Raw genomic sequence first — 26,994 nt, 5'->3', positions numbered from 1 at the left:
TAGGCTACACGGGCAAGGAGGGGCTAGAAGGAGGGCTTCCCCAATGGGGAGGAAAAGACCACCTTATATATGCCTGTAAGTTGTCAGGCCAGGTGAGGAGGTGATGTAGGAGAGGAAGCCGTGTCCATTAAGAAGGAGAAATGGATATGTGTACAGTGTTTTCTGGAGCGGGAATTAAGTTGGTCAGTGCCGAATGCAGAATATGACAGAAGCTGTTACATCAAAATAGCTTTGGCAAAGGTGGAGTATTAGGGATCAGATTTACCCTCCCACGAAACAAACAAACAAACAAACAAACAAACCCCACACAGAAACAAAAACAAAATGAAATGCATGAAATAAACACATGAAATAAAACACAAAACAAAACCTCCGTCATGAAAAGAGAGAGAGATGGGAATGCAAGCTGGTGCAGCCGCTCTATAACACAGTATGGAGGTTCCTCAAAAAGCTAAAAATAGAACTACCCTACGACCCAGCAATTGCACTGCTAGGCATTTATCCATAGGATACAGGTGTGCTGTTTCCAAGGGACACATGCACCCCCGCGTTTATAGCAGCACTATCCACAATAGCCAAAGTATGGAAAGAGCCCAAATGTCCATCGATGGATGAATGAATAAAGAAGATATGGTATATATCTACAATGGAGTATTACTTGGCAATCAAAAAGAATGAAATCTTGCCATTTGCAACTATGTGGATGGAACTGGAGGATATTATGCTAAGTAAAATGAGTCAGAGAAAGACAAAAATCATGACTTCACTCATATGAGGACTTTAAGAGACAAAACAGATGAACATAAGGGAAGGGAAACAAAAATAATATAAAAACCGGGAGGGGGACAAAACAGAAGAGACTCATAAATATGGAGGGTTACTAAAGGGGTTGTGGGAGGGGGGGATGGGCTAAATGGGTAAGGGGCACTAAGGAATGTATTCCTGAAATCATTGTTGCACTATATGCTAATTTGGATGTAAATTTAAAAAAATAAAAAATAAAATTAAAAAAAAAGAAAAGAAAAGAGAGCAAGAGACAGAGAAATAACCCAGATAACAGCTAAACATGGTTTTTAAGACAAGACTCTGGACACTGCAACAAAGGACAATGATTCCTGAGAGATGGGAAACTAGCAAGGCGAGCCGAGCCCTACGACTGCCCAGCTTTTACAGCCTTGGGCATTTCCGGGGAGAGGGACCTGGATGGAGCTCAAAGCAGCTGGGAGTCCAAAGGACACAAACCAGGAAGGAGACAAGTGCAGAGTGAAATCCCCGGAGATTTACAGAGGGTCCCTCTTGAGTATTCAGCAGAATACTAATCAGCACACATGTTTAAGGAAACTACTTAAGGCCAGGAAAACAAAGAACCATCTAAAGGATGGATTAGAAGGAACAGTGCCCAGTGCTTACACAGAGCTGGGATCAGTGACTGTTCCGCTAGCCAGACTGGAGAAAATCATGGTTTGTGAGGCACTGAGTAGGAGGATATCCAGAAGATCTCATCTCAGGAGTGGGGGATAATCAGCTCCAAACTGAGCACTGCTCCAGACCCACCTAACAAATCATAAAAACAAGATCCAAAAGGATCAAACTGTTTCCAAGTAACTTAAGTGCTTCTCAGTACAAAGCTCAAGAAGATTTATAGGCACAAAAACAGCCAGCACCTCAAAAGGTAAAATTCACAATGTCTAGCATCCAGATTAGCACACAAGCAAAGAAGCGGGACGACACGACCCACAATGAAAGAGACTAACCAATCAACTGAAACTCACCCAGAGCTGACAGAGTTGTTAGAATCAGTAGAGAAGGGCAGTAAGATTCAAACCAAAGGTCCAAAGCTGACAATGACACTGGGACGGAACAACTGGACACCCAGAGGCAAAGAAGTAAAAACATGGACCTATATATATTTCACATCAAGTATCAACCCAAAAGCTGTAAACATGAAACCTATAAAACTTCTAGAAGAAAACACAGGGAAATAATCTTTGTGACTGTGGGTTAGGCAGAGATTTCTTAGACATGAGGCCAGAAAGCACCATCCATAAAAGGATAAACTGAACGTCATCAAAACTAAAAACTTCTGCACTTTAAAACGTACTTTTAAGAGAATGAAAAGTCAAGCCACAGACTGGGAGAAAACCTTTGGAAAGCATGTATCTCATAAAGAACTTGTGTCCAGAATATATAAAGAGCTCTCAAAACTCCACAATAGGAAAAGAAAGAGCTCAATTAAAAAGGGACAAAAGACTGGAACAGATACTTCCCTGAAAAAAGGCAAATTAAAACCACCAGGAGATATGACGACTACTGAATTAGAAAGAGTACAACTAAAAAGACTGATCATAATCACGCACTGGTGAGGATGTGGAGGAACTGGAATTCCCACCCGCTGCTGCTGATGGGAATATCAAGTGGACCGACCACTCTGGACAACAGGCCGGCCGTTTAAGTGAAACATACACCTCCCATACGACCCAGCCATTCCGTTCATCCTGGATAAATATCAGCCTGTGTTCACACAAAAAGACATATACATATATGCACAGCAGCCTCCCTTGAATAGCCAAAAACCGGAACAACCCAAACATCTGCCAACTGGTGAATGAACAGACCACATCCACACAGTAGGAAACTATTCAGCAATAAAGAAGAATGAGCTACTGATACATGGAACAGCATATCTCAAAATAATTATGCTGAGCAAAAGAAGCCAGACAAGGGTGTATACACTGTGCAATTCCGTATATACAAAACTTTAGAAAATACAAACTCTGCTGACAGAAAAGCGTACCAGTGGTTGTTGGGGATGGAAAGAGGAGGTTTCAGAGGATGACGAAGGGACATACCAAAACTTAGGAAACTGTACACATTAACTGCAGTTTATCGAACGTCAATGAGGCCTCTACAAAACTGGGGGGTTTTTCCGAAAGGAAAAAAAAGTGAAAAAAGTGTGCTTCACTGAAATCCTACGTGTGTTTACCTCCTACACCCAAGCTGGTGGCGGATGGCGAGGGACTTTCTCTGTTTGGGGAGGGGGCAAGGAAAGCAGGCGGCCTGTCAAGTCTCAGCAGTCGCTCCCACTTTAACTCTGGACATCTGTGTGCCAGGACCGGGAGCCCTTGAACGGTGAAACCACCTGCCAAGCCAGTGCCGTAATTTCCTAGAGAAAGCACGCTCTGATGAGAGAAGGCAACTGAGGTTACAGTTCAGACCTGACAGCTGACACTCTAAGCTCCAAAGGGCACTCCCAGCAGAAACCAGCAACGGCATGGCCCTCCATTTGCGGAACCGACTGACGTCCCTTCTGACTACACACAAACCTGTGCCATGGTCCACAGGCCGCCTGGGATGGCTCCATATTCTCCCTCTCGAGAATGAATTTTTGTGTCTCCTGACTGAACGCAGCTTAAGGTCACAGACCTGGACGCAAAGTGCTATGTCCCTGTACGTGCTGTGTACTCAGTTCCACCCCTGGCACCCGCAGTGCTGGCGGCACTCGCGACTACTTTAAGATTGGCTCTGCCTGCACGATTTTTAAGAATCAGCAGGACAAGCAAGAGGCTTCCATATTTAGACCTCTTCCCTGTACGGTAGGAAGGATCTGAGGGGTAATCCCAGAATGGCAGCTTTTACTTCCAGCACCTCTGAATTACTAATCAGTGAGAAAAAATGTGAAAATCTGGGGGTCTCCAGTTAAAAGCACAAGCCTGTGTGAAAGGGTTGCAGGAGGGAGTGTTAAAGCAGCCTCTGGCTGCAAGACCGTTTATGTCACCTTTGTCTGAGTTTCCTCCCGAACGATTTAGCTGTTCCTTTGGGGAAGAACCAGACTCCGATCCCTGGGGAGGGAGCGGGAGGGCTTAAAAAAAAAAGAAATGTGGGGAACAAGCTCAAGTTCACCTCCCCCACAGCAGCCTGCTCTTTCCTGCTGCTCTTCTGTTTCAGGGTGTGCTCGCTCAGAAGGAACCAGCGAAGGCAGATCTGGCCAGCGGCTGCTGAGGAGCACGTGCCCTCAGACTCTGCTCCTGGTACTTGGCCCGAGTCACTGCCCAAGAAGCAGTGATTAAGACCCAAGGCCAGGACGAGGAGACTCGAGAGGACCGCTGGGTTATTATTTCACTAATAACCCGACAGAAATGGAGCTACCTCCAGGGCTTCAGGGGGGCAGCACCCCCATGTCCCCCTACAGGGTAAGGGAAGTGGCTGCACGAGGCACGGGTAGCGAGGGCTCCGGCACCTGCTGCAGCTCAAGCTTGTGACTCACAGTGTGGTTTTCAGCTGCGGGTGGAATCTTTGCAGGTGGTTTTCATAGGCATTTTGCAGGGTGCAGAATTTAGAAAGTTTTTAAATTAAAAACAAAAAACCCAAAGCTAAATCACACGATGACAACAACAAAGAACATCCCAACCTCCAAACAAAACAAAGCTCTTGCCATTTACAGTTGGAAGAGGGAGAAAGGACTTCTATGTTCAATTCGACACATATTTTCTTTTATTAATTTTTTTAAATGTTTATTTTTGAGAGACAGAGCACGAGCTGGGGAGGGGCAGAGAGAGAGGGAGACACAGAATCCAAAGCAGGCTCTGGGCTCCAAGCTGTCAGCACAGAGCCTGATGCGGGGCTCGAACCCACGAACCAGGAGATCATGACCTGAGCTGACATCGGCCGCTTAACTGAGCCACCCAGGTGCCCCTCAACACGTATTTTCTTAATTTTTTTCCTTAACGTCTACTTATTATTGAGAGATAGAGAGCATGAGCATGGGAGGGGCAGAGAGAGAGGGAGACACAGAATCCGAAGCAGGCTCCAGGCTCTGAGCTGTTAGCACAGAGCCCAACGTGGGGCTGGAACTTACAAACCGCAAGATCATGACCTGAGCCGAAGTGGGAGGCTTTAACCAACTGAGCCACCCAGGCGCCCCTCAACACGTGTTTTCTTTTTTTAAATTTTTTTTTCAACGTTTATTTATTTTTGGGACAGAGAGAGACAGAGCATGAACAGGGGAGGGGCAGAGAGAGAAGGAGACACAGAATCGGAAACAGGCTCCAGGCTCCGAGCCATCAGCCCAGAGCCCGACGCGGGGCGCGAACTCACGGACCGCGAGATCGTGACCTGGCCGAAGTCGGACGCTTAACCGACTGCGCCACCCAGGCGCCCCAACACGTGTTTTCTTAAGTACAAAAGTACAATGGTTGAATGGAGGTGGGGAAACTGAACTGAAAGTCACCAATTTTTCTGCAGACGTGTATTCAAAGCCACCTGGAACATTCTCAAATGGCTGTACTGACCTAGATACAAATGGATGTACCGACCCAGGCTTAGCTGTTTCCTTCTCCTCCTTATGTACAGAAGTTTCCTCAACAGCCTTTAATTTAACTGCCCCACCAAAGACGCCTACAAACCGCAGCACGCGCAGCCCCAGAGCGGGGAAAGAGCCTGTATCTCCTAGTCTCTAGTGATGCTCGTTTCTTTTTCCCCGTGTGAGCTTTATGCTTAACCAAGGGCCGGTCAGCTATGCTGACTCCCAGACTCACTTACGTCAGTTATACTTACCGAGTGGAGAAAACATAATCAAACAGTATGCAAAAAAATGGAACAGGAGTGTGAACAACAAAAAAAGAGTGGTCCTAGCTGTTTGGAAAGACTCAATAAAGGCAAGTCACTGAAAAATACTGCTCGTGAGCAACTGTGTGGATGAGACGGATGTATGTCTGAAGAAAGAAATCTTAAGAATATAGAAAGGTTGGGCGTTGAGATGACCTCCCAACAGTCCTTGCTGTTTTGGCTTTAAAAGAATCCAAATTAGTTTTTACAAGAACCTTGACGGGAAACTCTACCAGAAGAGCCATCCTAACAGAAAGACATGGGCCTTGAGTAAACGATTTATGTTTGGATTTGAAATAAAATGTTTAGAGAAGTCATGTCATTTTTACGATCAACTACCCACTTGTCCCCATCATGATGAATGAAAAGAGACTCTACACCCGAGGTAGCTAAGACACATGAATTCAAAGTTTATGTCTCATGTCCATTTCCAGGCCTCTGGGTTTGCACTCCCAGGGCAACCTTCCTGAACTGGGAGCTCTGACAGCCCCATGAACGTGGTAAGATCGAAGGCCAACTGCCTACCCAAAGAGAGAGCTGGCTTCTTCCCCACCATTGCACAAACTGAGCACAAGAACACATCCCCTCTGTTATCTGGAAATGCTCCTAAACTTTTGCTAAATCTCTTTAGATTCTATGACCAAAAGTATATTTTCAGAGGAGATCCCATGATGGGAAGTACACAAACCAGAATAAAATCCTTGTGGGCATACCTCTCCATCTTCCACTTTATCATAATATGAGTAAAAATACCGCCACATTGTATCTCATGGGGCGGGGTGGGGGAGAGCACACAGAAGGAAAACAATACTTAACAGTGGCTATTTGGTAATGGTAGAAATATGCATGATCTTTAGCTTTTCTTCTTTTCCAGAAAACACGGAGGCGGGAGGCTGTAGGGTATAATGGCGTGAGTTCTGGGGCCTGGGCCCAGATGACTATAATAATCCCCTCCCTGGTATCCCTGGGTCTGCCCTTTCTCTCCTACAGTTTAAACTTGACACGGCAGCTAGAGGGACATTCTCTTAAAATACAAGTCAGACCCTACTACTCCTCTGCTCAAGACCCTCCCACGGCCCCCCCATCTTATTCAGAACAGAATCTCAAGTCCTGAAAATGGCCTAGGAGGCCCTGTAAGAGCTGCCACCCCACACTGCCATCCCTCTGACTTCATCCCTGGTGACTCTCATACTTCACTGCAAGAACATTGTTTCCTTCTGTTCTGTAGACACACCAGGGATACGCCCACCCCAGGGCCTTTGTGCCTGTTGTTCCCTCTGCCTAAAATGCTCTTACCAGATGGTCACAAGGATTACTCCCTCACATCCTTCAGGTCTTGGTTCAAATGTTACTCTCTCATTAAAGTCTTCCCTGGTCTATCTAAAACTAAACCTTCTCCTGTCCCTTCCTTCGCACTTACTGGTTAACATACAACATATCTTCGCTTATTAATCACTTTTCCACTACGGTGTAAGATCTACGAGGACGGGCACTGTGTCTTCTTCAGTCCTATGTTCTTGGTGCTCGGAACAGTGCCTTGCACATAATCGATCGTCAGTAAGTGCTTGTAGAGAAACCAAAGGCACCCTTTCCCCCTCCAGGCCATTGCACACACTTGGCAAGCTCTCCCCTCCTGCCGGCCCAAGCCATACACATCCAAGACCACGTGGCCCTTCCACTCCAGGTGGGGGCTGCTCAAGGCCCTTCTCTCGAAAAGGCAGGTGCAGGGGAAGGCACTCCCTCAAGGTAAGCACCTCAAGGGCAAGGTTGAAGCTTTCCCCAGCTCCTAACATGTTCGCTGAATGACTGAGGGAAGGGCTTGGTGTGCTGCCCTGTGTGTAGTAGGCGTGAGAGAAAACAGTTACAATTTTATTAATCCACGGGGATTGGGCAAAGTGCAGAAGGTAGATTCTTGTTCTTATTCTAGCTTAAAGAAACAGAAACATTATACCAAATGTAACAGGAATGTGGCCTTTCTCCGCTCCAGCTAGAGTCCGAAGTGACCACTATTCAAACTGTCCCTGAGAGACTCCATGCCAGGCACTGATGGGGAGAGGCCCTGGAGAACACCACCACTAGGCCTCTGGCCTCCTGAAGCCTGCAGTCTACTGGGGAAAGGGTGGGTGTAACTGTATACAACCTGACCGTGAGGAAGGCCATGAAGGAAATGGACAGATGCCTTGCCTGAGAATCCAAGGTACGTGTGTGATGCATTTGTGAAGAACCACTTTAGCCAAGGGTCAATCGGGGAAGACCCACCGAGGGGGTGCCATGTAAGTGGGATAGATAGGAGTCTGCCTGAGGTGGGGAGTGGTGGCACCTAAGCACAGGGCCAGAGAGTTCCGTGGGGGGGGGGGGGGGGGGGCTTGGTGTGTGCCAGGAACTGGAGGTGGGCCAGGGTGGTCTGAGCTCCTGGGAGGGGAGAGTAAAGGCACTGACAACAGAAGACAGCACCCAGGAGAGGGCTGTTTCTCCCCACTCCCTTTCCTCCTCCTCCTCCTCTTTCCACTGCTAGTATTTATCTGGCCGAAGTTAAAGTGAGCTAGGGGAAGGCACACAAGGACTCGGTTGAGTTCTTCAAGTAGGTACAAGAACAGGAGAGGAAAAATAGAAATAAAAATAAACAAGGGCACCTGCATGGCTCAGTCAGTGATCTCGCAGTCATGCGAGAGTCAGGTCATGATCTCGCAGTCCATGGGCTTGAGCCCCAAGTCAGGCTCGGTGCTGACAGCTCAGAGCCTGGAGCCTGCTTCAGATTCTATGACTCCCTCTCTCTCTGTCTCTCCCCTGCTTGTGTTCTCTCTTTCTCTCTCTCTCTAAAAAATTAATAAACGGTATAAAAAAATAAAAAAAATAATTAAAATAAACAGCATCATAAGCACCAAAAGGGAGAACTGAATAGTACATGCCTAAGTTATCCAAAGTACCCCCAGCCTTTTCCAGGAGAAATAAATGGTGACAATATTATTTTTAGAGAAAATCCCAAAGCAGACAAGCAATTCCTAGTTTACAGATACAATGAACCCATTAGCACCTCATAAAATCAGTTATTTAAAAATGTTTTATTTATTTTGAGAGTTGGGGAGGGGCAGAGAGAGAGAGAGAGAGAGAGAGAGAGAGAGAGAGAGAATGCCAAGCAGGCTCCACACCATCAGCTCGGAGCCTGACGTGGGGATCAAACTCACAGACCGTGAGATCACGACCTGAGCCAAAAAAGCCAGAGTCAGACGCTTAACCGACTGAGTCACCCAGGGGCCCCCCAAATCTGTTTTTAGGTAGGCTCCACGCCCAAGATGAGGCTTGAACTCATGACCCTGAGATTGAGAGTCACGTGCTCTACTGCCAGGTGCCCCATAAAATCGGTTTCTAACCACCAAAAACATTCAAGTTAAAAAGCCTATGTTAAATTTTTATAGTACATAAATTATATCCAATAAAGCTGCTAATGAAAAAAAAAAAAAAGCCCATGAGACCTACTGAAAGGAACCAGAGCTCTCTGGAGAGAACAACTGATGCCAGGACCAGAGCAGGGAAACCAAGGAGGTGACTAGGGAGTAAGGCAAGCATATCAAAAAGGTACCAGAGCCAGCCCAAAGGGGCTCCTGCTGGCCAAATCTGGGACAACCCGAGTATCAAGAAGAATAATGAGTATCAATGATTTTAAGCCCTCAGGAAAATTTATTATGAGTCCATATACTAAAAGCAAACAAACAAACAAAAATACAAGTAAGTGGATAAAGGGGGGAAAAGTCTCTTGCCACCCCTGGGAAAGATGAGAAAACAAACTCTTTAAAATGAAGATTTAAATTAAAGGGAAAGAATTAAGCTCTACCCTATCTTATGGAATGGCAGCTGATAAATGTGGAAGGTATGAAGGAATTTTTAAAACCGCCTCTTTGCAAATGCCAACGAAATGGAGACTTCTGGCAAGAATCGGCAATGATGTCCATACCAGAGGGGGAAGGTGGAGGAGACCAGGCACGGGCAGGATGCCCAGGGCCCCACTAACTGCTGCCAACTGCGAAGGGGGAAACGTACCCTTACAGAAAAGATCAAATTCGGCACCACCAATAATGCTGTTCCCCACGGTGTGCTGAGTATCGAGCACACAGCACCAGGTATGACGGGACGGCAGACGGCACGAGGAGGAAGCGGCCAGATGACACCGGGAGAAAATGAGCAGACGGACGCAGGGCATTCTTTCGGTAAGATCACAAGACGGCTCTCTTTGAAAAACCAGGGCCATTGAGAAAAAACCAGCACGAGGCCTCTCCTAGATTGGCAGTAGACACAACATCCAACTGAAATGAGTAAAACTTGAAAGAATTCTGGTTTAAAAAAAGAAAAAAACACTTTCAGGACCACGGGGGGGGGGGGGGTTACAATATGCATCTGGTTTTAGGTCACTTAAGTCATTTCAAATTTTCTTAGGTGTGACCGGTAGGAGGATAAGGAGAATATCCGTATTCTTACAGCATGCTCGAGTATTTAAAGTGTCATGATGTCTGCGGCTGAAATGACTCCGTAAAAAACCCACAGATCACTCACACACACACACACACACACACACACACACACACACACGCATATTCGGTAAGGAGACAGAAATGGCAAACTCGACAAAATGTCAACCATCACAGAATCTCGGTGGTGGGCACGTGGCTGTTTAGATTTTTCTCTATGTGTGAAAACTTCGCAAGTAAGAGTCACACATACACATACACAGGCATGCTATGGGGCCTTCGGTTCACTTGAGCCCGGCGAGCCTCCTACTCTTACCGGTGGAAGGAGAAAACGGCACCTGCAGGATTCTGTACTCTAGTAACCACAATCCCAGAGGAAAGAAAATGATGCTTCCGAAGCAAGGTCTATTTCCAAAATGTTAAAACCCCATTATGTTAAGGAAGCTCGAGGAGAAGAGGAACGGACACCCCCGGGTACGCACGGACTTGTCGCATCCCCGTGTCGTACACCTGAAACCAACGAAGCGTCGTGTGTCATACGCTTCCGTGGAAAAAAAAGGACCAACACCTCGGCTTACGCAGCCAAGCTGCCACGGCCCAATTCTGCTCGGCTCGTGCCCCTCAAGGCACAAGGAAAGGAAAACAAACACCAACAACCCCCCTCGGTACCCACATTTAGCAACTCAGCTACAACTTTCCTGGCCAATTTATTCTATTCTGTAGGCAAGGTTAGACCTATTTTATCTAAAAAAAAAATTTTTTTTATAAGTTTATTTACTTTGAGACTGAGAGAGAGAGAGAGAGAGAGAGAGAGAGCGCACGACTGAGCACAAGTGAAGGAGGGTCAGAGAGAAGTAGAGACAGAATCCCAAGCAGGCTCTGCAATATCACTGCAGAGCCTGATGCGGGGCTTGAACTCAGGAACCATGAGACCATGACCTGAGCTGAGATCAAGAGTCGGACGCTTAACCGACTACGCCACCCAGGGGCCCCGAGGTTAGCCTTTTTTAACCTGAATCGTCACTCAGACCCATCTCTCTTATAAGTGCCCATTTCCCTATCTGTAGAGGAACAGAGGCTGAGGTCTCAGGGCCAACCCCGCCCTGCGTGGGAGTTTGGGCCACTCCAGGAACTGAGGGCTGACACCGGGGCTCTGCCTTTCTCCCACTCGAGACATCACGGGCAGTGCTGGTGGGAGGAAGGGCCGGGGGAGGGGGGGGGGAGGAGGGCGGGGAACGCATCACCCAGTGCCTGGGACACGAGCAGCCTTCATACAGTGCGTATAATAGCGGCAGCACTGTCACTGCTCCTGGCAGGTGTTCTTATTCCCATTTTACGGATGGCCACGGAGGCTGAGAAAAGTGGGACAATTCGGCTGAGCTCTCGTAACATGTTATCCGGCAGGGGCAAGAGCCGAAACCTAGCCAAGGGCCCACTTCCTCTTGGGGGATCATTGTCCACCTGGCACCACCTCTCCCCACCAGCCCAGGCTGGCACGCCACACACCCAGGATACAACCGGAACCCTGTTTCTGTCCCTGCCCTCAAAAAGTTCAACGTCCACACAGGAGCCAGAAGGGAGCGGGCCTGTTAGAATCCAGGTCAGCTCACAACCCTCTTAGGGCTGCCACCTCACTCAGGGAGACAGTCACCAACCTGCAAGGCCCCCCCCCCCCATCACCCCCTCCTCCCACCGCTTTCCCCTCATGCCCTCCGGTACAGCCACACGGGTCTCCTTGCTGTTCTCCCACCACACCGAGCACGCCCCAGCCTCGGGCTCTCTGCCGGCAAGACTCTTGCCCCGACACCCACACCGCTCACTCCTCAACTTCCCGTGGGTAAATATTAGCGTGTCATTTTGTCAGAGGCCTTTGGCAACCACTCTCGCCAAAAGCAGCGACCCCCTGCCCACGCCTGCACTCTGCTTTCACCTCTCCACAGTGCTTCTCACCACCTGACATTCGCACCTGCCTGGGCCTTGCCACGCAAGGAAGCCCCACCACATCAGGTCTCTGCCTATGTAGTCCACTGGCCACGTCCCTAGTGCCTGGCTTGTCACTGCTGCTCAGTGAACACCTGCCGTAGGAAGGAAACAGGGTCCTGTTCCAGCCCTGCCCGAACGGTCACAGCCTCTCTGACTGAAGTCAGCACCGAGGGGGGGCCCGTCGGAGGAGCCTCTGCTGGGGGTGAGCCTTCCTCCAGACATCCGATCAGCCGAGATCTTGGCGGGGGCGGGGTGGACGGAATAAAGTAGAGAGGAGAGGGGAGGGGAGACAGAGGTTAAAGAAAAGCAAGGGGCTGGGGAGGGGGCTGCAGGACAGTGGTCACCTCAGCTGCCCTCTAAGTGGACCTTCTGAGGAGACAGGGCTGAAGGACCCTCGGTCCTCCTCGTTTAGAAGCCAGGCTGCTGACAGCTTAAACCCAACCCCAAGGACATGATGTCAGTTACTTTTCAAGAGGATAAAACCAGAATTCCTTCAATCCACCTAAGGTTGCTCTGACAAAGGCAGGCATGTGGCCTGCTGACATGAGTAAAAGGGACACAAGCCTGGCTATGTGTCAGGACAGGCTCAACAATACAGATGACGAAGCTACTGGAGGCAAGGAGGGAGCTGTGAGAAGCCACTTGGTCCTCAAGGCACATACTTGGCAAGTTACCCTTCCACCTCCTTCCTCCCACCTCAGTGCCTGTCATGCTACTGGGAGGCGCTGGGCTGGTGGCAGCAAAGATTTCGTTTTCCCTTCTGGCGCCACAAAGAGGTGACGCAGGCAGGCCTTTCTTTGAAGCCGCGTGCAGGCCGTGCTCTGCTAGAGGCCACAGAAGGCACCAGAGGGAGCCTTGAGAGTGGCGTCAGGGCTACGACTGGCAGCCACCAGCGGCACTTAAAATGTCCATGTGGTCAAAGTCAGCCTGGGCTATGCATGTCTCTGCTGGCTGAGACCTTACTTCCACTGCTCTTTCTTTGGACCTGCCCCCAGTCAGCAGCAGGGGATACCAGGCCAGAGCAGGCTGGATCAAGAGTGTTCGCCTGACCTGAACCTGGGCCAGTTAGATTTTTCCCTCCTAGGAACTATCATCATCGGAGTCCCACAGCCAAACAATGTAAGCTGGATATTCAAAAGGAGACGGAGACACTGGGCATGGGGTGGGAGGGGCGGGGCACACAGGGGCCTTCCAACATCCAACATCTCCACTTGGGAGAAGCGAAGAAAAACGAATCCGACAAGGGAATACTGGGGCAACCAGGTAGAGAAAAACAGGGAGAAAAACTAGGAGTACTATGAGAATTTATTCTCCCTTCTTGAGCGCCAGTGGTCTCCCTGCCTGGGAAGACCCTCAGGTCCTTATGGTAACTCTCCCCACCCCCATTATGTTCCATCAAGATGAATTCTGCTCCCACTGGCTTGAAAGCCTTCACTGCTACAGATGAAATCTCAAAGCGCCTACCCATTCCTCTCACGCCCCCACAGGCCTCAAACAGGTTCTTCCTGGGAGGCTGGTGGCAAAGACCCACAGGAACAAAGCCGCCTGCCCAAGAACAGCCTATTCTGTGAGCAAGGGGCAGAGCTGGCTCCTCACTGAGGCGTCTTTGTAGAGCTTATCAAAAATGACATAAAAAAGAAAGCTTTTGTCCTGATGCATGCCAGGGTCCTGCGGCTGTTCGGGGAATGTGTGGGTGGGTGCCACCCTCAAGGAAAACACAGACTTGGAGAAGAGGCACTGGGAGCCCTGATGGTGTTCTGGGTCCCACGACCATCTGTTCTCTTAGGAAAGGCTCCAGACGTGCTGTGTGGGGACATCTCACCAAAAGGCACAGTGAGGCATGGTTCTGTCGACATGCTGTGGATCCAATCCCGCCATGAGCACTAAAAGACGGGTAAGCCAAGGCTGAGGGGCACAGACTCAGGAGTGAGACAGATAGAGCCAGTTACCCTAGTATGGCTAACTTATAAAATGGGGGTGGGACAGTCACCTCACTACCTCTCCGAGTCCCAGGGTCCGCACCAAGTTGGCGGTGGGAACCGCATTAACTGCCCACTCACCCCAGCACTGCAAAAGGCAACGCTTACTCTTCTCATCACAAGCAACCAAACTGACACGCTTTCCTCCATTAGACCTCCCAGGCTCGGGTGCTGACCATGGCCTACAAGAACGGCCATTTAAAAACGTCAGAACCACTTTCCAGCTTCGTTTCACAGGCACGAGAAAGTTCCCTATGAAGATGGGTTGCAATACCTCTTCCTTTGGGAGCCTTTTAAAAGGTTCTAGTTCTTGACTCCCTCCACCCCTGCCCCCATTTCTGCCCACGGAGAAGGGCCAGAGACACAAAACAGCCAAATAAGTCAAAACGCCTGGGAAAGGGGATGTTGGGTGCCTCCTTCTCCTTCCCAGGGAAAATCATTTCCCTTAACAGAGGGCTCCCCCCATAATCTGGGAGGGAAGGGTAAAGCTTATGCCTGAGCAGCTTGGTCACAACTGCCTACAGCCTACTACCCAGGAGGAGGAGGAGAAAAAAGAGAAGGGAGGGAAGGAGAAGAAACAGAGGAAGGGGGAGGAGGAACAGAGGAAAGGGTGGGAAGGAGGAGAAAGGGGAAGAAGGACGGGGAGGGAAGGTTATTCGTATCTACAGTGCAGCTACACCAATCACCACCCCCCCTCCAGCCCACAGCCACAGAGTCTCCGCCTGCTTAGCCTCCACCCCCCTCCCCAATACAACCCAGGAGGACCTTGTAAGGGCATGGAGTTAAAAGATGGTCTCAAGGCACCAGACTCTGAAGTCTGAATTCTGGCTGAAGGTCTACAATCTCCTTTGGTTTTCATTGCTGTTCGTTACCCTAACTGGGCCTCAGTTTCCTTAACTTTCAAATGGGGATGAGAAAACCTCTACTCCTAGACGGGTTGGGGGGCAGGGGCTGAGGGGCGAAATTACACGTTCAGGCAGCCCAGGCCGTCGTGGCTACCGAGGCTTGGATTTCAAAGTGGCTCAAAAGTAAGATGAGCGGATCTAGCTCATCCAAGGCCAGGCTGAAGTCAAAGCCGTGCCTTGGGAACCAGGATGAATCCCGACTTTGGAAGAGGCCCCTCCGCAGACTGGAAATTACCTCGCCCTTCTTATCTCCATCCAAGGGAGGGCCGGAAGGGGAGGCTGGGTGTCACCCGGGACACAGAAATGGTACAAATCCTTTGATGGTCCCGGGCCAGGGCTCTGCCCGTTCCGGAGCATGTGACCTTGCGCCGGCGACTTCGCCTCCCCAAACCTCAGTTTCCCCATCTGTGCAGTGGGCACAGGGCTGTTCGGGAAGCGCGAAACCGCCGGCTCACACCGTCCCGGGTTCGGCAGGCGCGAGGCCGCCCCCTCGGGGGCGCTGCCACCGCCCAGGCCTCCGCCTCGGGCCACGCGGGCCCCGCCGCCGCCGCCGCCACGCCCCGGGCCTCTGCCCCCAGGCGGCGGCTACAGGCCACTCGGGGCCGGGCCCCCCACCCCGCGGACCCGCCGACTCACCCGTGTAGTGCACCACGCAGGTCTGGCCGCGCTTCGGGAAGGTGCGCCCTAAGGAGACAGACAGACAGACGGGAGCTGTGAGCGGATGCGCGCGGCGGAAGGGGCACTCTGGGAACGCCGAGCGCGCCTACTCACCGTCTCCGGGGGAGATGGTCTCCACCTGCACTCCCATAGCGGCGGCGACGGCGGCGACGGCTGGGGACGCTGGGCTGGCGGGCGGCGCGGCGGGCGGCGTGGACCCACAGCGGACCTGGCGGCAGCTCCCCGGCTCTGCCTTGGCCCTGGGCGCCTGGCCTGCGCACGCGCGCGCCCCCGCACGCCCCGCCCTGCGTGCGCGCCCCACACGGCGCGCACGTCCCCGAAGCCCGGGCCGCGGGGCTGGGGGACCGGAAGCCTGGCCGCCCCGCGGCCTCCGGATGCAGCCGTCTGGAGCGCCGTGCTGCTGCCCCCGCCCTTCCTTTCTCGTGCTCCCGGCCGGCGGGCTCCTCTTTCCCCAAGTTTCCGCGTCTGGGAAATGGGGGTAATGGCCGGGGGGTCGGCCCGTTCCCGGCTGGGTGACTTTGGGCAGGTTCACACTTCGAAGTGCACACTTGCGTGAAAAACGATGGTTGTGGGAGGTCAGCGCATGTGTGCGTTCACGTTAGCGGTCAACAAACGATTCAGGATTCTGAGCTCTGCTTTTCTTCGTTGGAAGAGGAGTCGGTATTCACACCGCCCTGCATGAAGCCTGTCCTGTCAGGTCGGGATCCATCCATTCGTTCATTCATGCCTTATCTACTTATGTTCTAATTGAGCGTCTACTATATGCCCATCACTGTGCTAGGTGCTGGGGAAACAACAGTGAAGGAGATAGATTCAGTCCCTGACGTCGCCGAGCTTACAGTCTGGTGAAGGCGAGACCATCAAATTACCACTGAGATAAATACAAAGTTTCAAAGCTGTCAGTACTGTGATACATGGCTTATGTATCACATGTCAGTAGAGTGATACAGGGCTTATGCTCTGAGGCATGTATAACAGAGATGCCTTACTCAGTCTGGGGTGTGTGGAATGCTTCCCTGAGATTGCCAGGTTTAGCCAAGGTCTGAAGGAGTTGGCCAGCTGGGTGTGTGTTGGGGTAGAAGAAATAGGCAGAGGCACTGTGGCCCCAGGGAACATTGTGACACAGTGCGGGACCTGAGGGAGGCAGATGTGGATAATCCTTTAGGTTTTCGGCGGGTGCTCCTGAGATTTTTTTTTTTTTTAATTTTGTAAATTTATTTTATTTATTTTTGAGAGAGAAAGAGAGCACAGGAGCGGTAGAGAGAGGGAGAGAGAGAGAGAATCCCAAGCAGGTTCCATGCTCTAAGCGCGGAGCCCAGTGCGGGGCTTGAACCCCCAAACCGTGAGATCATGACCTGAGCCGAAATCAAGAGTCAGATGCTTAACTGACTGAGCCACCCCAGTGCCCCACCCCCGAGATTCTTTAAATGTCAAAGTCCTTTGACACTCTTCCTGTCGTCTGTGTCCCCTTCCCTAGAATCTCAGGGAGCTCGTGACTGCTTTGGCAATTTTTGTGTTATTTAGGGTGCGGGCTCTAACAGAAACCAAATTAACAGTGGCTGAAATGAGACAAAAGTGGCCGTCTCTCTCTTATCACAGTGCAGAGGCATGTAGGGCGGCTCAGCTTCCCAGGCTGATCAGGGACCCGTGATCCTTCTGCTTGTGCCTCTCCATCCCTATGCTCCTCCTGTTATGCTCGACTGAGCGGGTTTGCATCCCAATCAGTGGAAAGGGGGGAAGGTGGAACGTGAGGGCATGTCCCCCTCCCTTTAAGTGCGTGACCTAAAAGTCGCAGGTATCTCTTCCCCTCACACCTCATTGGCTGCTACCTAGCTGTGCGGCCGAGCTGAGCCGCACGGGAAGCTGGGAAATACAGTCTTCATTCTGGGTGTCCCTGTGCCCAAGTAAAAGTAGGGGTTCTGTGCCTATAGAAGAAGGGAAGAATGCATATTGAGAAATAAAACTAAAAAGGGAGAGCTCAAGAGGGGCCAGGACTGCCTCCCAACCCACCCCGACACCTCTCCCACCACCTAGAGGAAGTCAGACTGCAGGGTTCCTGGTCCAGCCTTCCTGGAAGCCCCCAGCCTGCGGCTTCCCTCACTTTCACTCTGTGATCTGGTGGTTCTCTCATGGTTCTGGACGGGGCCTCAGTTCAAAACAGAGATCTGTCTTTGAGACAGTGCACATCCTATCGATCTGTGTCAATCCACAGATAGAAGACGTCACCTTTTCCTAGGGGGGATTCTCCAAGAGCCTCAGGTTTGCACGCCCTCTTCTTAACCGCTTTGGGGAACAGAAACCCGTGACTGCCATTTCGGCTATCAGTGGGGGCATGTGATACAGACCTGAGATGAACCCGAGACTGATATGTGCTATGTAACACGAGGGACGCTTATTAGACATTTGTAAGACTTTTTTTTTTTTTTTTAATGTTTATTTATTTTTGAGAGAGAGACCGCGTGCGTGAGCAGGCAGGGGAGGGGCAGAGAGCGAGGGAGACAGAGAATCCGAAGCAGGCTCCAGGCTCTGAGCCGTCAGCACAGAGCCCGAGGCGGGGCTCGACCTCACGGACGGTGAGATCATGACCCGAGCCGAAGTCAGACGCTCGACCGACTGAGCCGCCGAGGCGCCCCTCAGCAGCTAATTTTAAATATGTCACTGCTGCTGGCATGATGATGAGCCCGTAAAAGACCTTTTGTCTTTCCCAGTGACTTCCTTCACTCAGTGTGATACAACAGCCCCATGTTGTCACAAATGGCAAGATCTCACCCTTTTTTATGGCTGAGTAATATTCCACTGCAAATATGTCTATATATATTTCTTTGGGTAAAAAATGCCTAGTAGTGGAATTAGGGGATGGTATGGTACTTCTGTTTTTAATTTTTGGAGGAACATCCATACGGTTTCCCACAGAAGCTGTACCAGTTTGCACTCCTACCAAAAGTGCACAAGGGTTCCTTTTTCTCCACATTTTCGTCAATACTTGTTATTTCTTGTCTCTTTCACTCTAGTCATTCTGACAGGTGTGAGGTGATCATCTCATTGTGGTTTTGATTTGCATTCCTTTTTTTTTTTTTTTCAACGTTTATTTATTTTTGGGACAGAGAGAGACAGAGCATGAACGGGGGAGGGGCAGAGAGAGAGGGAGACACAGAATCGGAAACAGGCTCCAGGCTCTGAGCCATCAGCCCAGAGCCCGACGCGGGGCTCGAACTCACGGACCGCGAGATCGTGACCTGGCTGAAGTCGGATGCTTAACCGACTGCGCCATCCAGGCGCCCCATTGATTTGCATTTCTATGATGAGTGATGTTGAGCACCTTTTCATGTGTCATTTGGCCATCTATATGTCTTCCTTGAAAAAATGTGTATTCATGTCCTCTGCCCATTTTTAATTGGAGTTTTTTTTTTTTTTTTGGTGTTGAGTTCCAAGTTGGTTTTGATTCTATGTTCGTACATAGCCAATTACTGATTTTTTTTTTTTTTTTTTTTTTTTTTGGGACAGAGAGAGACAGAGCATGAACGGGGGAGGGGCAGAGAGAGAGGGAGACACAGAATCGGAAACAGGCTCCAGGCTCTGAGCCATCAGCCCAGAGCCCGACGCGGGGCTCAAACTCACGGACCGTGAGATCGTGACCCGGCTGAAGTCGGACGCCCAACCGACTGCGCCACCCAGGCGCCCCTTACTGATTTTTTTTTACAAAATTATGATTTATTATTTTTTCAACTTTTAAAAAAGTGTTTATATTTGAGAGAGAGAGAGAGAGATAGAGAGAGCGTGAGCGGGGTAGGAGCAGAGAGGCAGAAACAGAATATGAAGCAGGGTCTGGCTCTGAGCTGCGAGCTGTCAACACAGAGCCTGATGCGGGGCTTGAACCCACAAACCATGAGATCATGACCTGAGCTGAAGTCGGATGTTCAATCGACTGTGCGAACCCAGGCACCCCATGATTTATTTTCTTATAAGACTTAATTGGTTAGCTTAAGCCTGGTTATTCATTAATAAAAATGATAAGCGTTCACAGCTTTTTAAATCAAACTTTAGCAACCAGAAGAACTTAAAACAGAAATAGGGAGTGACCCTAAGAGGTGGGACTGGGAGAAAGACAGATTAGACTTTTCATTTAATATCATTCTGAACTGATGGAATTTATTTTTACTCTCTCTGTGTATTATTTTCATGGTTTCTAACGGACACCGGATGTCATTTGAGTCTCAAGTTATAAGCATCCCGGGTGATGGGGAAAGTGATTCCTTCCTTGCAGCTCCAAAATCTGAAAAATGGGGGTTTATTTGGGTTTATCCTGTTTCTGTTTCATTCAGCTTCCCGAACATGTATGTTTATATCTTTCACCCACATGGGAGGTTTTCAGCCATTGTTTTTTCAAATATTTTTCCTGCACCACTGTTTCCCTGTTCTTCCCAGATTCTGATGACCCAGACATTCACTCTTCTGGAATTGTGCCACCATTCCTGGAGTTCTGTTTATTTCTTCCCCATCTTTCTCTCTGTTGTCAGATTGGATACTTTCTGCCTTCAAGATCACTGAATTGTTTCTCTGCCATCTCCCTTCTGCTAGGCACCCATACAAAGGGTTTTTAAATTTTTGCTTATTTTATTTTTCAGTTATAAGATTTTCATTTTGTCCTTTTTATGTTCTATTTATTGGCTTAAAATTCCTCCCTCCCCCCCTCCCTCCCTCCCTCCCCCCCTCCCTCCCTCCCCCCCCTCCCCCTCCCTTCCTTCCTTCCTTCCTTCCTTCCTTCCTTCCTTCCTTCCTTCCTTCCTTCCTTCCTTCCTTCCTTCCTTCCTTCCTTCTTTGTAGGCTCCACAACCAACATGGAGCCCAATGCAAGGCTTGAACTCATGACCCTGAGATCAAGACCTGAGCTGAGGTCAAGAGTCAGATGTTTAACCCAGGTAGCCCTGTTTGCTTAAAATGTCCCTCTATCCGTTTGTTTCTAGGTGGTTTGCCCTTATTTGCTGGAGGGTTTTTATAATATCTGCTTTAATGACTGTCAGATAATCCCCACGGCCATGTCATTTCAGCACTGGCAGCTGTTGGCCGTCTTCTCCCATGCGAGTTGGGATTTTCATGTTTCCTCATATGTCAAGTCGCTCTGGAATATACCTGGACATTCCGGGTATCATTAGACTTTTCTAAAAATCCTGCGGAGACTATCGCCATATTGTTCTAGGAGGCCGTGGACCAGACTGGGCTCAGGCTGTGAGTTCCAACCAGCCTCCCGTGGCTTATGACTTCAAGGTCATTTGTATTTTCAGAGCCTTTCCCAGCCCATCCGATAGTAAATTCTCAAAGTCTGCGCGAACTGTTTCGTGTTTAATTCACATACACGAAACAGGGGGAAGGGTACAGAAGTTTATTGTTCCTCTACTCTGAGTATTAGGAGACGTTTTCCTAATTTAATCAGAATGAGGGGGACCCTAGAGCTTTCTCTGTCTGCCCTGGTGTGCACTTCCAGGCTGACAGGTGCATGGAGTCCAGGCTGGGAAATACTGGGGGGGGGGGGGGGGTGGGGATGGTCAACTCATTGCTAGCGTGGCTGTACGTCTGATGCTGGTCTTGTTCCTCCACCTATCTGCTACTAAGTTTTCAGAGTTCTTAAATAGCTACTCTGTGTGTTTTGTCCAGGATTTTTTTTCTTTTTTAATGTTTATTTATTTTTGAGAGAGAAAGAGTGAGTGAGTGCCAGTGGGGGAGGGGCAGAGAGAGGGAGAGAGGGAGAGAGAGGGAGGGAGACACAGAATCCGAAGCAGGCTCCAGGCTCTGCGCTGTCAGCACAGAGCCTCATGCGGGGCTCGAACCCAGTCTGATCTAGATGTATGGGGAGCATCAGCAAACCTTGTACGCCTCACCTAAGATGTGGGGCTTTACCTCGTGATGTGACCTTCTCCGGGGCTCTCGGCTTTCCCCTTAATTCTAGCTAACTCTGCCTTTTGTGGGATTTGTGCCCTCAGTGGGAAGCCTTCTACCCACCTGCCTCCCATCCTTTGTGACCCCATCCTTCTCCCATGGTGGAATCTTTTTTCCCATCTAGCAAGGCAATAGATAGCGGGCCTGAGTATAAGAAATGCAGTGATAGCTGTTCCGTATACACTGGCTTATATAACCTTCATCTCAACATCACTGTTATTAACCCCCTTTTACAGAAGAGAAAGCTGAGGTGTAGTTTTGGGGTAAGTTGCCTCCAGTTGTGGGTGGTAACCTAAAAAATGGTGTCCCAAAGAAGCCAGATCCCTGGGACCTGTAAATCTACCTTACATGGATACAAGGCCTTTACAGACATATTAAGTTAAGATCTTGAGATGGGGAGATTATCCTGGATTATCAGGGTGGCCCTAAATGCAATTACATGTATAGGAGAGGGAAGCAGAGGGAGATCTCTCTCTCTCTCTCCCTCCCTCCCTCCCTTTCCCATCCCCACCCCCCACAGAAAAGAAGGTGATGTGACCACAGAGCTGACATATTTCAAGATGCTGGCATTAAAAACCAGAGTGATGCAGCCACAAACCAAGGAGAAACAGCCGACACCAGAAGCTGGAAGAGTCAGGGAACAGTGTCTCCCCTGGAGCCCCCAGAAGGAGTACAGCCCTGTCAACACCTTACTTTGCCCCAGTGATACTGATTTTGGACTCCGGGCCCCTAGAACTGAGAGAATAAACTTCTGTTTGTTTTAAGCCACCAAGTCTGTGGTAATTTGCCACAAGAGCTTTAGGAGACCAGTCTACCATGTAGAACCAGCCACGTGCCCCCGTCTGTCTGGCTCAGGTAGGCAGCCCGGGATTGGAGGGAGCCTCCCTGCCAATGTCAGGTGAGCCCAGCACTGCTTACAGTAAGCACTCAGGAGAAGCACCCCCCTTCCCCCCAGGGAGACATGGGGGTGAGCAGGTAGAACAGCCAGGAAGGGCCTTGGCAGAATAAGCAACCACAGCAGGGCTGACACTTCCCTCCCTACCATGAGACACGGGGCAGCGAGGCCTGGGGAAACCCCTTCTAGCCCCCGAAGACCCAGTGATACCAGATAAACCACAATGAGCAAAATAATACAGCGAAGGCTCTGAACACTAAGCTGTCGTTGGAACCACAGCTCACCAAAATAGTCCAGGACCTGCACGGTAAACCTGAACAGGGTGCCTGCCTGCTAAAATAAAGGGTTTGAATAGGACCCAGGGTTCCCAAACATAATAGACAAGATGACAAGGATATGCCTAAAATCACCCACCCTAATAAGAACCCAGAAAACCGCAAATTGAGTGAGAAAAACAAATCGATTGACTCTAGTACTGAGATGAATCCGATGTTGGAATTATCCGAGAAGGTCTGAAAGCAGCCATCATTTAAAACAATATTTTTTAATGTTTATTAACTTTTGAGAAAGAGAGAGAGAGACAGAGCACAAGCAGGGGAGGGGCAGAAAGAGAGGGAGACACAGACTCCAAAGCAGGCTCCAGGCTCTGAGCTGTTAGCGTAGAGCCCGACACGGGGCTCCAACTCATAAGCCCTGAGATCGTGACCTGAGCTGAAGTTGGACGTTCAACCACCTAAGCCACCCAGGCGCTCCTGAAAGCAGCCATCCTAAAAATGCTTCAACAATCAATTAGAAATTGCCTTGAAATGAAGGGAAAAAATAGATAATCTCAGCAATGAAATAGACATTATAAAAAAGCAGTAAAAAGAGCTGTTAGTAAGAACTATGTTAAATTTAATATAGATACAGATGGTTACGTGCAGAAATATTTATGGCTATGTGTATATTACAGATTAGTATACACACATATATTTCTTTGCTCTGTTGGCTGCCAGGGCCTAAAAGAAAGACACACAAAGAGCAAGAACACACTTAGCACCCAGACCTTGGTTTCTAATACCATAGTCCAGTGAAAGGAACCTGGGCTCCTTGAAGAAATACCCGATTCTAGGACTGGGGTAGGAAATATACCACATGAGCCTCGAGCATCTTGTAGTGATAGGAAGTAAGAAAGTGCTCAAAACCAACCAACCAACCAACCAACCAACCAACCAACCAATCGACCGGTGATCCCACAAAGGAGGCTGGGAAAGTCAGGTGGGTGAGAGCAGGGCCTCTGGAAGCCCTGAGGTGGAGGCTATATGGAGGCTGCCGGGAGGACAAGGGGCCAAAGCAGTGGCCAGTGGACGTTGGCGGTGGGGAGGTGTTGGTGACCTTGACAGAGCAGACAGGCAGGAGAGAAAAACAATTGTCACACCTGGGCTGCTCCATCCACACCAGGGCAAAGTGACTTTGGCCAGGCTGGCCTCCGCTCTGCCACCCTTCTAGGGTTCGGCCAAGTTCAGGGTAGGACTGAGCCTCACTTGAGAGTTCTGGTGCATCTCTTCTTTGTCTGGGTGTGTCCACAGTCTCCTACAGTCCCCCGGGGCATGAGGCCACTCCCACCCTCTTAAACCTATTAGCTGCCATACCAGCTCCCTTATGGGGCTGTTCCTTCAGTCCCAGAACCAGCACCAGGCAGGAGAGGCAGCTGAAGGTGCCCAGCCATCGCGTGCACTCTCTCCGAGGGGGGACAAGAAGGGAGAAGCACACTTAGGCCCGTGTGCTCCGTCCCGCCTCCGTACCTCTGTGCAGAGAGGCCTGTGTGGAGACCCTTCCCTCCCCAGCCCCCATCTCTCCAAATCCCACCCCCCTTGAGCCCTGGCTCAACACACACTTTCTCTTTCATGCGTTCTCTGCCCCCGTTGATCTCTCTGCCTGCTCTGGGAAACGTTGGTGTCTTGCTGTCATCCATATGTGTCTTCCTGACCCATCTACCACCTCCTTGAGGGCGGAAATAATGACTACTTCTATCTCCCTGTGGCGCCTAAGGATGACAATCGCAACCCTAATGATAACTGTTAATAATTACTGAACAGTTGCTTTTTTATTAGCTCATGGCATTTTTTAAAACTTTTTTCAAAAAGTCTATTTATTTTGAGGGGCGCCTGGGTGGCTCAGTCGGTTGAGCCTCCGACTTCGGCTCAGATGATGATCTCGCGGTTTGTGAGTTCGAGCCCTGCATCGGGCTCTGTGCTGACGACTCGGAGCCTGGAGCCTGCTTCGGATTCTGTGTCTCCCTCTCTCTCTGCCCCTCCCCTGCTCGCAGTCTGTCTCTCTCTCTCTCAAAAATAAATAAACATTAAAAGAATTATATTAAAAAAAAGTCTATTTATTTTGAGAGAGAGCACTCGCGCACACATGCCCTGGGGAGGTGCAGAGAGAGGGAGAGAGAATCCTAAGCAGGCTCCGCACTGTCGGTGTGGAGCCCGATGCAGGGCTTGAACTCACAAACCGTGAAATCATGACCTGTACTGAACTCCAAGAGTCGGTCACTTAACCGACTGAGCCACGCAAGTGCCCCTCAGATTTCATTTTTAAAAATTTAATCTCTACACCCAACATGGGGCTCAAACTCACGACACTGGGATGAGGAATCGGACGTGCTACCCACTGGGCCAGCCAGGCACCACTGCCTCATTTTGTTTTTGCAACAGCCCTCGTGGTGGGGGCTCTGTGATTAGCCCAGTTTTACAGACGGGAGATCGGAGGCTCAGAAAAGTTAGGGACTAAGCCACACGGCTCATAAATGGAGCCGGGATATAGGCCTGCTGTTAGGAGTCAGAGTGGAATAATCTCTGTTTCCCCGAGGGCTTCAGTTCCGTGAGGGTGGAACCTGCGTCTGTCTTTTCCTCACTGGAGCCCCAGTACTCAGAACAGTACCTGGCGCACTGGAGGGCCTTGCTACGTAAGTGAAGGGATGAATGACTATGGCTGGTGGTAAACATGGTTATGAAGCAAAACAAAGCTGGTTGAAGGGGGTGGGGGTCAGGGGAGGCCTTCCAGGAGGTGGCATTTGATCAGAGACCTACATACAGTGCGCGCGTGTGTGTGTGCGCATGTGGCGGTGGGGTGGGCTGTGTAAAGATCTGGAAGCGTGTTCCAGGCAGAGGGAAAAGCATGTGCAAAAGCTGGGAGGTGGGAGCATGCCAGCGATGCCTGAGGAACAGCAAGGAGCCCAGTGTGGGGAGGGCAGGGGGGATAAGGGGGCAGGACAACTCATCTTACCGTCTGTGCCTCAGTTTCTTCACCTGTAAAACGGAGAACAAATGATACACACTTCACAAGGCTGTTTTGAGCGCCACAGTTATAATTCCGTTGTGGAAAGTTTTCGTCTGAAGGGCTCAGAATTGTTTGGCAGGAAGTAAGCGCTCACTGATGGCTCTCAACTGTCATCACAGTGAAGAAGTCAGGAAGGATCCACATTAAATGACGTCATTATCTTGGGCGGTGACGGTGGATCATGGAGGACAGTAAGTCTTGTGGGTTCAGATGTTTCAGATGATCGGGGATAATCAGGAAAAATTACTGTTAATATCTTTCCTTTTTAAATTTTTTTTAACGTTTATTTATTTTTGAGAGGAGAGAGACAGAGCATGAGCGGGGAGGAGAGAGAAAGAGGGAGACACAGAATCTGAAACAGGCTCCAGGCTCTGAGCTGTCAGCCCAGAGCCCGACGCGGGGCTCGAACTCACGAACCGCGAGATCATGACCCGAGCCGAAGTCGGCCGCTTAACTGACAGAGCCAGCCAGGCGCCCCCACAGTTTGTGATTTCGAGTCACACAAGCCCCGTGCTTCGGGTAAAACGCGAGCTCTGGGTGAGCCCTGCTTCTCTCTCTCAACCTCCCCGCCCCTTGTCACTTGCCCCCCGACCCCCAAAAAAGTGCATGGTACAAAATTCTAAAGCAAAAAGCAAAGAAAAGGCAATATAGATAAGTCCCCCTCCCACGCCATCCCTCAGCCACCCAGGTGTCCTATCTCCCCATACCCACAATTGCTGTCTGGTGTGTTTTTCTGGAATTGGGGGGGGGGGGTGTCTATGTAGATATAATCAAATACATATTTCTAACCATTTTATTTTACATACGTGGAAGTGAAGGAAACCAGAATATGTCAGCCCAAAATATGCCTCTTTGACTTAAAAAGTATTTTGAGCTGAAGGCAGTTAAGAAGCAGCAAGCCCAGGAAAAAAAGCTCCCTCTTTTCTGCCTAAAGGCAGGGTATAAATTCTTCTTTTATTGGAGACAGACATAAATCTAGAGATGACACCAGAGGAATTTGCAAACCTTCCTCCATTCCCTCTCATATATTTACCTTTCCACAGCCTTCTGACCTCAGAAGCCTTAAGCCATTTCCCTTTGCCTTGTCATTTCTTGGCAAATTTATTGTTCCTTGTTGAAGATGCTATCTAAGCTGGAATTCTAAGCTGCCATTTTGGGTTACTTTTCATTAGGTTTCCCCGTGTGATTTGTGCTGCATGACTTAATAAAAGTTTTTTCTCTTGTTAGCCTAA

General features: G+C 49.8%; 1 protein-coding gene and 1 long non-coding RNA gene across 4 annotated transcripts in view; one reads left to right on the top strand and one right to left on the bottom strand.

Moving 5' to 3' along the window:
* The window catches only part of FKBP1A (FKBP prolyl isomerase 1A), a 26,293-nt gene extending 10,427 nt beyond the window's left edge, over positions 1 to 15,866 (bottom strand). Inside the window, exons 1-2 of the mRNA XM_025931901.2 lie at positions 15,706 to 15,866; positions 15,571 to 15,618 (exon numbers count right to left, since the gene is read on the bottom strand). Of these exons, the coding sequence (XP_025787686.1) occupies positions 15,571 to 15,618; positions 15,706 to 15,742 (85 nt within the window). The 5' untranslated portion in view covers positions 15,743 to 15,866. The remainder of the gene's footprint in view (positions 1 to 15,570; positions 15,619 to 15,705) is intronic.
* Positions 15,866 to 26,994, top strand: LOC147582684 (uncharacterized). 3 transcript variants are annotated; one of them, XR_015249419.1, is made up of 4 exons: positions 15,866 to 16,309; positions 22,067 to 25,388; positions 25,723 to 25,962; positions 26,576 to 26,994. It is a non-coding gene; the product is annotated as an uncharacterized LOC147582684 (long non-coding RNA). The 3 variants fall into 3 exon arrangements; XR_015249420.1 differs by lacking the exon at positions 26,576 to 26,994 and adding an exon at positions 26,063 to 26,086 and having other exon boundaries at positions 25,723 to 25,953; XR_015249418.1 differs by lacking the exon at positions 26,576 to 26,994 and having other exon boundaries at positions 25,723 to 26,054.

This window comes from Puma concolor, chromosome A3, assembly GCF_028749965.1.
Source record: "Puma concolor isolate L17-30 chromosome A3, mPumCon1.1.hap2, whole genome shotgun sequence".
Classification (NCBI taxonomy): domain Eukaryota; kingdom Metazoa; phylum Chordata; class Mammalia; order Carnivora; family Felidae; genus Puma; species Puma concolor.
This window is presented reverse-complemented; position numbering and strand designations above follow the sequence as displayed.